At 31.0% G+C, this 10000-nt stretch overlaps 1 protein-coding gene across 10 annotated transcripts in view; it reads left to right on the forward strand.

The window, feature by feature from the left end:
• LOC124950291 (cAMP-specific 3',5'-cyclic phosphodiesterase) overlaps positions 1-10000 on the forward strand; it is a 333991-nt gene that overhangs the window by 187443 nt on the left and 136548 nt on the right. For 2 of the 10 annotated variants that reach the window (XM_047496745.1, XM_047496746.1), the window contains exon 1: positions 9734-10000. This exon is cut by the window's right edge and continues 77 nt beyond it. The exons of 4 other annotated variants lie outside the window; for them this stretch is intronic. Coding sequence is in view for 1 of the 6 variants with exons in the window: in XM_047496759.1 (XP_047352715.1) it covers positions 1561-1649 (89 nt within the window). In the remaining 5 variants the exon portion in view is untranslated. Of the gene's footprint in view, positions 1-1358; positions 1650-9733 lie in introns of those variants that run through there. 4 more of the 10 variants (XM_047496747.1, XM_047496748.1, XM_047496759.1 and 1 more) reach the window with 3 other exon arrangements.

The following is a 10000-nucleotide window of genomic DNA, read 5'->3' on the forward strand; positions in this document are numbered from 1 at the left end:
GAGAAAGAGGAGGGAGAGAGAGAGAGAGAGAGAAAGAGAGAGAAAAGATCATTAAAAGAGTACGTAACAGGACATTCGTGTTCTTTTAACGAAATCGAACGTTCATAAGATAGTCTTTGTCTTTATATAAATATAAACAAAAAAAAAAAAAACAAATAGGATCAAATATCAGAATTGTTCGTTTCTCTCTCTCTCTCTCTCTCTCTCTCTCTCTCTCTCTCTATCGATTGTCAACGATAGGAAACGTCTCTCGTAGATCGAATTGTTCCATCGTTAATATTGTCTCTCGAGTGAATCTTGAAAGAAAATAAGTTTCATTTTCGATGATTCGAAAGAAGAAAGGAGTAGTAAAATTTGTCGAGATAATAGATCTGGGTTGATTGAAAGAGAGGGAGAGAGAGAGAGAGAGAGAGAGAAAGAGAGAAATAAAAAAATGATAGTTTTCTATGTGTGCGCAAGTAACGGGGAAAGAAACGACGTATACGTGAGAAAAGCGACGACGACGTTTAAAATAATCTGAGTTGCTCTATAAATACAATACGACATTCAGTCCTGTGCGGTTCGTCGCGATGTTCAGATGCTTATCTCTTTATTCGTTTTATTTCTCTCTCTCTCTCTCTCTCTCTCTCTCTCACACACACACACTCTCTCTCTTTCTCTCTCTTTCTATTTCTTTTTTCCCTCTCTCTCTCTTTCTCTCTTTCACTAAACTCAACGGACTCATTTTGTTGCTTGGATTTGTTCGGAATCTTTCATTTCGAAAATTTCTAATCAATCCTGGTAATAATAATAATCGGTCAACTAAGTTATACTCGTCGACGTTCAACAACGTGTTATTATACCTTTTGATCTAAGAGAATCGTCGTGTCGAGTGATCGTCGGTCGTTGCACGAATCACGAGTTTATTTTCACGAAGGTAAAACGAGAAACGATTTCTACGACAGTCAGCATCTTGCCGTGGGAAAATGTTATACCTGTGGAAAAATGTGTCGTGTTGTTGATCGATTATGTCGGAAAAGATAGATAGTTATAGGTTGAACGAATTTGATTAAGGAAATGTGATCAGTGATTTTCTTGTTTGATTTTTTAAAATGTCAGTGACTTAAGAAAAAGAAAAAAAAGAAGAAGAAAAAAAAAAGAAAAGAAAAGAAAAGAAAAGAGAAAGGGATAATTGTTACAACGGTAAAAAAAAGAAAAAAGTACGAAGAAAGAAGAAAAAAAAAGAAAAGAAAAGAAAAGAAAGAGTAACGAGTTAATGTGATAAACGATAAAAGGATCGCGTGTGAGTTTTAGAAAATAATTTCTCATTTATTATTTTTTTTTTTTTTTTTTTTTTTTTTTCTTTTTTTTTTTTTTTTGTTTCGAATAAATTTATTTGATGGGGGACGTTGTTAAATGTTACGCATTATTGCCCGAATAAACTTGATCGTGTTATTTGAAATATGTACGAAACGAACGTGAAAGAGGAAGACAGTGAGAGTTATAAGGGAAAGGCGATTTAAAAACGTCGTCGCATCGAACCCATTCATAATAATAATAATAATAATAAAAAAAGTAATCATGGAAAGGCTCAGCGTCGCGGAAGTGTTGCGGCGAAAAGATAAGAGACGTCGCCGAGGATGGACCGTCGTAGTCGGTCACGAAGTATGGTAAGTGCAAAATGCTGTGCTGTAACTCGATACGATGATGCATCATTCAATTTTAATATTTCATACGAGATAATATTTGGAGATAAAAAAAAAAAAAAAAAAAAAATAAAGGTGACAATATTTTCCTGAGCACGGTATATAGTTAGTTTCCCCGTAATGTTATTCCTACGATACGAGAGCGAAATAAATTGACAATTTCTTTTTTATTTTATTTCATTTATTTATTTATATTTAATTAATTAATTAATTTATTTATTTATTTATTTATTTATTTATTTATTCATTTGTTTATTTATTTATTTATTACGTTATATTTTTGTACGATACTTACGTAATGATGCCACGATTCGATAGTTCATTATTTAGAAAAAGAGAAAAAAAAAAAAACATTTTTTTTTTTTCATTCGCGATAACGAACTATAGAGGGATTATTAATGAAACGAGATATGAAATTTGCCTTCCGGGGTAAAATTGTATTCGATGCGAGTACGTCGATAAATTTCTTCTTTATCGACCGTTCTTCCTTGTATCGTAGTGCCATCTGACATGAATCCTCGCAACGCGAACTCTCGTTCACATGAAAATTCTCATGGATAAATAAACGTCTTGTTCAATAACAAATCAATTCCTATTCTTTGTTCCGTCAAAGAGAAATTTATTTAAAAGGGATACTCTTTGACCTGAGAGAAATATCCCCTTCTTTTCGTATATTATTTTATTCAATACGTACGTTTATCATACGACGACTAAATAAAAGAGGATCTATTTGACGTTCGACAAATAATTTATTCGTCGAATTTTCCTGTTAAAGGAAAATTGAAAATTTGTACGGAATATAATATATACATATATGAGAATGCGTAATATGTGCAATTAATTACTTTTGACGTGTAATTAAGAGCGAGAGCAAAAGCGAGAGAGAGAGAGTGAGAGAGAGAGAGAGAGAGAGAGAGAAATATTAGTGCGCTACGAATAATATTTTATTTATTTTTATTTATGTATTTTTTTTTTTCTTTTTTTTGTTTTTGAAATATTTTAACATACGTATAATTTTAAAAGCGAGATCCACGATATGTAATCATTCGAAAATATTACCAATGTTATAATAAAAAGAGAAATATAATATATAGATATAAATAATTTTAATCGAATCTTGATCGATCTTGATTTCATTGTGATTAAAGATGATTTATGAAATGAGTAGGAGTAAAAGTAAAAACGATACTAAGAGATTTTAAGATTAAAAGAAGCATTATTAATATTGACCTAGTTTAATTAAATTGTTCGTACTATTAACGCGGAAGAATTATTGATTACGTACGTTTAAACGCGGATGCCAACGGGAAAATGTATCGTCGAAACGATTTGAATTTTGATTGGCACTTCGGTCGATTCGTTCGATAAATCCAATCGATTATTGGTATACCGTTAACGAGATCATCTTTTCGAAAGTCCATTTTGCGCTTCATGCAGAATGAAATTGAGCTCGAATAGCAGAACGAATATCGATCCGTTCTCGTAACTTTGCGTTACGGTTCATGAAATCGAAAAAAAAAAAAAAAGGAAAAAAACAAAAAAAAAAGGAAAAATTTATGACTCTTCGAGTGACCTCGTACAATCATTCGTAATACGACGTAACTTTGCTCGGTCTGTTAATAACAGTCAAAATTTTTTTTTTTTTTTTTTTTTTTTTTTTTTTTTTTTTATTTGAAAAAAAAATGTTATGCTCTACAAATGGCAATGATAGCTCTTTGACAAAATTCGAATTACGAGAAATCTAGTGAAACGAAATGTTCTATCGTTGCATGGAAATTGTTATTATTTTTTTTTTTTTTTTTTTTTTTCGTGCTTTTGAAAAGAAAAGTGAACGAAAGAAAAAGAAACAAGCAGTAAATATTATCATGCGTGTTGATTTTTTTTTCGACGATGAGAATTACCATCAAAAGGAAGTTTAAATGTTGTTCGATGTGTGTTGTTCATTAGAAACAGCTTTATGTGTTTATCTAACGAATGTGAATTTAATAATTCGATGCACGTTAGAGTTGAAGTTCGTAAGATACTTCTTCGTTAATGAGTTTTCAAAATTCTTCGAGAAATTAAATATGCTTTCCACAATGCGTAAAGATCATGGGGAGAAGTATCTTATTGCCAAAGTATTTGTGATTCTCTAAGGAAAAAAGAGAAAGAGATAAAGAAAAAAAGAGAGAGAGAGAGAGAGAGAACGAAATCGTTCATTTTTTTCGTCACGAAAGAAAAATTTTTTATTACTTGTCACGATCATTTCATTAATTTATATACTCTCGGATTATTATGACATTAAAAAAAAAAGAGAAACATGAAAAATTCTCGTTGCCATAAACGTTTTATTCTTGTGTCGCATACTTTTCACACTTATTTCGAGCACGTGCGATTTAAGCCGAACTTTCACGAGTGTTTCAACGAGATAATTTTGTTCCTCAGAAATTCCAATTCGCTCGTTTAGTAACATTCTCTCTATCTTTCTCTCTCTCTCTCTCTCTCTCTCTCTCTCTCTCTCTCTCTCTCTCTCTTTCTGTGTCTTCCTCTTTCTATCTCTCTATCTCACTCGAAGTATCCGGAATTCGTTATGACTCGTAACGTTTGAGCAATTTAACATTTCAACGCCTACGAAAGGCACTTAAAGTAAGTAAAATCTTAAGTAGTTATCCTTACATCGTTGGATGAAAATTTTCATTTTGGGAAATTTGCCAATACGAGCATCATCAGTATTTTCACCTGCTTTTTTCTCGGACAATTTCAAAGCGTACGCAGATATTCTCCGATTATTGCCAAAGTATTCGTAAATTTATAATTTTTCTCTTTCCTTTTTTTTCCTTTTTTTCCTTTTCTTCTTTTTTTTTTTTTTTTTTTTTTTTTTTTTTTTTTTTTTTTTTTGTAATTTTCACATGTTTCATTTTTTACATCTTCATTTGAGAATTTTTATGATTATTTTTTACGAAAAGAGATGGTTATGCGTTTCCGCCATTGAGAATTCTACAAAGGTGAAGTTTTCCTCTCACGCATGTTTCTAAAGTGCATCGCGTCGATCGATGAAAACGACGGTCAGGTATAAATCAGATATATCGGTTAATAGAAACATCCAAGGGGCTTTCAGCTCTTCTATAGAATAAACGTATTTTCTCGTAGTTACGCGTCTCCTGGAAATAATTGTTGTTTCTCTTCCAGTGAATAAGCGTCATGGGTCATATGCATAGTTATATCATATGTAGTATGTACGTGTATGCGGAACAAACACGTTCTGTTATTACGTTCTGTCTTATCATATATTCGAGAAACATATGAAATTTCTGGATTGTGTAAATATTCCAAGACTGGACAGGACAATTCCTCATAAAACTAAACTCTACATTTTTTTGTTTTTTTTTTTTTGTTTTTGTTTTTTTTTTTTTTTTTTATAAAAATTCATATTCACGAGTTGTGGCAACTACAAAATTATATATTTTTCTTACTCCATTGTCTGGTCTTTTTTAAAAAATCACCGTATACATATACGCATGTTTCAAAGCCGAATTTATTTATTTTTATTCTTATGTTTTTATTTCGTTTCTTTTTTCTTATTTTCAGTCGATTTCGAAATCGAAGGTTTTTTTCTTTCTTTCTTTCTTTTTTTCTTTCTTTCTTTTTTCTTTTTTTTTTACGATTTTGTTCTCTTTATCACGATCACGTTTTTTTTTCCTTTTTCACGAATGGGTACTTCTAACTCTCATGATAAAGAGAACTAAGCTCGAGGAGAGAAGTTTGAGCCTACTTTAAACTCTTGGATTTTCACGAAAACGAGGATTTTGAGAGCTTAAGAAGCCGAAAGTCGACGAGCACGTCCAAAGAGATATTTCTTCTGTCTGATAACATTTCTAGATGAATACGACGATAAAGTTTTGAAGTTTATATCGAAATGCGTTCCTTTCTCTTTCTTTTCTTTCTTTACGAAGATGTATTAAAGTCGAAAAAAAAGAGAGAGAGAGAGAGAGAAGATATAAAATCGATAAAATGGTTCGCTTTATCGTTTACTCATGCCTATTAGAATATTTGAAAGGAATGAATAAATTAGAGAAAATAATAAATCCTTTGTCTTTTTCTTTTTTCTTATTTTTTTTCTTTCTTGTTTTTTTTTCTTTTTTTTTTTTTTTCTCTCTTTAATCACTCGAACGAACATATTTTTTTTTTTTTTTAGATCATCACTTTATCTTAATAAGTTAATAATCTAAAGTGAATAGGGTTTAAAATTAATGAATTCTAGTTGAATCCTTAATTCGATATTCCAAGCAATAATGAATTTAAGCGTCGATGTTCTCTCATTAACTTCTAAGTTTACCTTTTAGTAAAAGGTAAACTTAGAAACATGGAGATATGTATGCCCAAGTATACTCATGATCGAGAGTAATTTCGTGTTGCGTTGTATCCTTTGAATGTCGCCTTTCGGATAGCGCAGTAGTAGTCCTCTGTTTCAGCTAGAAGTCAAATACAATAGACGTGCGACACCAAACTAAATCCTCTCGCCTCTCTGAGTTTCGCACATGCGTGCACTCGAATGGTTCTGCATTGTTAGATGCACCGTCAGATGCAACACACCGGGACTCTCCTCTTCAGTTATATGCTTCCGATGCGAACATCGGTCAACTGGGATATCTATCATGAAATACGGTTGGATCGTTATGTATGAACGCTAACGTGTATATATATATATATATATATATATATATATATATATACATATATATATATGTATATGTATATGTATATGTATACGTGCGAATGTATTGGTTTATAACTATGTATACCATATTTCGTTTATTCGAATATAGCGAAACGTCATTTTTCCATACTATTATTTAAAAAAATGACATTTCCATTATTATTTTAATAAAATTTTATTGTGATCGGAGTTGGCCCTAACTTTCCTTTTCTTCTTTTTTTTTTTCTCCTTCGTGAAATGCATCTTCGACATTAAAATTTTTTTTCACGTCGAATCATCCACGGGATCGATTTCATATACGGCACAAATTTTTTTTTTTGCGACAAATTATTGTCTCTTTTGTATAATAAAGAAGTATAATATCTTTCTCTCTTTTTTGACGTGTTTAAAATTTCACAAAAAAAAGAGATAACAAAGAAAACAAAAGAGAGAGAGAGAGAGAGAGAGAGAGAGAGAGAGAGAGAGAGGGAAAGAGAGAGAGAAAAAGACGCTGAGGACTAATTGATCACAAGAAAGTTTTATTAAAATGACAGCCGGAATGTCGTGTTCTAAAACGAAAGATAATATTTGCATTGGTTGAAATTGATAACGTTAAGAAAAAGCACTATGTCCCGCCAACAAGCGAAGTAAACGAGACCCAACATACATACATATGTGTTACAACTCAATATTGTAAATTGTATTAATTGAAACAGTGAGAAGGTCGCTTTATCGTTATTAATTTAGGAAATTTTTTTCTTTTTCTTTTTTTTTCATTTTTTCTTTTTTTTCATTTCATTTTATTTTATTTCATTTTATTTTATTTTATTTTATTTTATATTTTTTTTGTTTTTTCTCTTGCACATTAGTTAAGCGTTTATATCATATATATATATATATATATATATATATATATATATATATATATATATATATATAGATTTGGATTCGCATATAAAATATATTTATTATTCAGATTGTATTGTTTGCTCGTAAGTAAAACTTGAGTAAAACTCTCGCTATAATATAATATTTATTTAGATGTAATATATTTTGATATTATTTTTCTACGTATTACTAGACAGTGGATTTACTCCCTGGATTTTGTGTTTTTACTTTTTATTCTTTTATTTATTTTTTTTTTATTTTCTTTTTCTTTTTTTTTTTTCTTTTTTTTCTTTCCTTTTCGTTTTCCAAGGATGGTTCATTACATTACGAAGCTTTTCTCTTACGTTTTCCCGAAGATTTAATATGAGCGAAAGCAACAGTGGCGCATCCAAGGGATGTCGTTAAACCCATCTTTTTTTTTTCTTTTTCTTTTTCTTTTTTTTTTCTTTTTTTTTCTTTTCCCTTAATGCTACGTCGGAAAATCCTCATGTTGACATTTTCCACAACTCCCCAAGACTTTTAATGTCGTGATTCTCGATGTCGTCATCATTTGGTATTTGCAGGTTCATCCGAAGCAAGTTAATCCATGCTTCAACTTGAGAGTTACTTAATTAGTTGTTAGAAATTCATACTCGGACTAGCAAGCTTAACTGTTCGACCGAGTTTGCTTGAATTAGAAAGAGAGCCTATGTTTCTGTATAGTTCTCTCTCTCTCTCTCTCTCTCTCTCTCTCTCTCTCTTATCTTGTTGATAGTACAAATCGCATGATAAAGTAGAGAAGTTATAAACTATTTCGAACTAGGATGTCAGATTATTTTTGCCTGTCAGGAAGATGAGTGAATTAATTCACTATAAAGGGATATTGGGTAATCAATCTTATAAGTAAGTTATATCTTAAACTAACGTTAGATCGTATCGATAAATCAATTTCCTGTGTACCTTAAGAAGATTTTACGTTATTCCTTAATCTGACTCGACCATCCTTATCGATCATTCTTTCTTAGTTCTTTTACACGGTTTTTGAACTTTTGTTTAGATAATTGATGTATCCTATTTATTATCAAAAGGATTCACGAAACTATTCGAAGGTTTGAGGTGGAATAAACCCTCTTTACTTTCGTTCGATTTCCTCTTTCATTTCCTTCTCTTCGATATATAGTTTAACCTCCTTATAACTCGATTACGTTGTTGGAAACATCGACCAATCGAAGTTTACCTATATATTATATATATTATATATATTATATATATTATATATTATATATTATATATTATATACATATATATATATATATATATATATATATATGTTCAAGATGGCGGATATCTCTTCCTTCTAACCTCTTCACACATCCTCGACTTGAGAAGATCACTAGGAGCGATGACGACGACGATAACAACGACAGTCTATTTAACTCTTTTGCATTGATGACACTCTTTAGAAGCCATATGCAATCTCGAATGTCGTTCACTTAAGCTTATCGATCTCTAAATTTCGCGTCGATTAAAAAACAATAAATAAGATATCCTCTTATACGAATATCGTCTTACTTTAAAGTCATTATGAGATATTTCTAATGATTAAATTTATGATAAAAATTTTATTATAAAAATAATTAAAATTTTGATAATTTAGTTAGTTAATTTTTTTTTTTTTTTTTTTTTTTTTTTTTTTTTTTGATAGTATTAAAAAGAGAAATAAAGAAAGTAATATCGAAGGAAACGAATAACATCTGAAATTTTCACTTATGGAAAAATCCGTCATTCGCAGAAGATTTGTAAAAGAAAAAAAAAAGAAAAAAAAAAAGAAAACAAAAGAATCTATAGAAGCATCAAATATATCTACGATATCCTTTGAAACACAATTAAAAATACGTCAATTGATAAAATAAGAATCATCGAAAATATTATTCCGTACGATTCGTTTTTATCGACGAAGACACAAGAATACAGTTTTGGCTCAAAGCAATGTGCTTTAAATTAACCAAACTGTCTAAGTAGTTACATCACTGATTGTAAGTGTTAGTGTTGGTTTCGTTGGGCTCGTGAATCCTTTTCGTTTCTTTCTTTATTTTTCTTTTCTTTACTTTTTTTTTTTTTTCTTTCTTTTTCGTAGCGTGAGACTTCTATTTTGAGTTTTGACTCCACTCTTTCTCTCTCTCTCTCTCTCTCTCTCTCTCTCTCTTTCTCTCTGTCTCTCTTTCTCTCCCTTTCTCCCTTTCTCTTTCATCCTGAGTGCAACATTCATATTACGTACCTACATGTTTTATAAATTTACGTAGGTCGTATGTAGGTATGTATATATTTACATACAACGTACATAGTTGCTACGTATAACTCAATGTGTGTACATACATAGATGATAGGCGGTTTAAGAAGGAGTGGGAGAGAGAAAGAGCATGCTCGACCGCAGCAGACGAACATAGACCTGGTTGATGGGAGGGCAGGAGCTCGAAGCCACGACCGGCATTCTCTCTCTGCTATTCTCCTCTCTCAGTTCGACAGCACACGCGACCTCGTGCGGATCGGTCGTCGTCCGTCTCTTTCCCTTTCTCTTTTCAACATTATCATATAATTACTTCGGAAGTATCGCTTATCGCTTTTGTATCTTAAATGATATAGATTATTAAACTCGCGTGCGCCCTTAAAATCGAATATTTTTTTCATGACCGTTCATGAAGGTGTGTGTTAAGAATATATGTGTATGTTAAATCGTAAGATTGAAAAAGTTTTCCTCAGTGAAAAGTTTATC

This window comes from Vespa velutina, chromosome 7 (genome assembly GCF_912470025.1).
Source record: "Vespa velutina chromosome 7, iVesVel2.1, whole genome shotgun sequence".
Classification (NCBI taxonomy): Eukaryota; Metazoa; Arthropoda; class Insecta; order Hymenoptera; family Vespidae; genus Vespa; species Vespa velutina.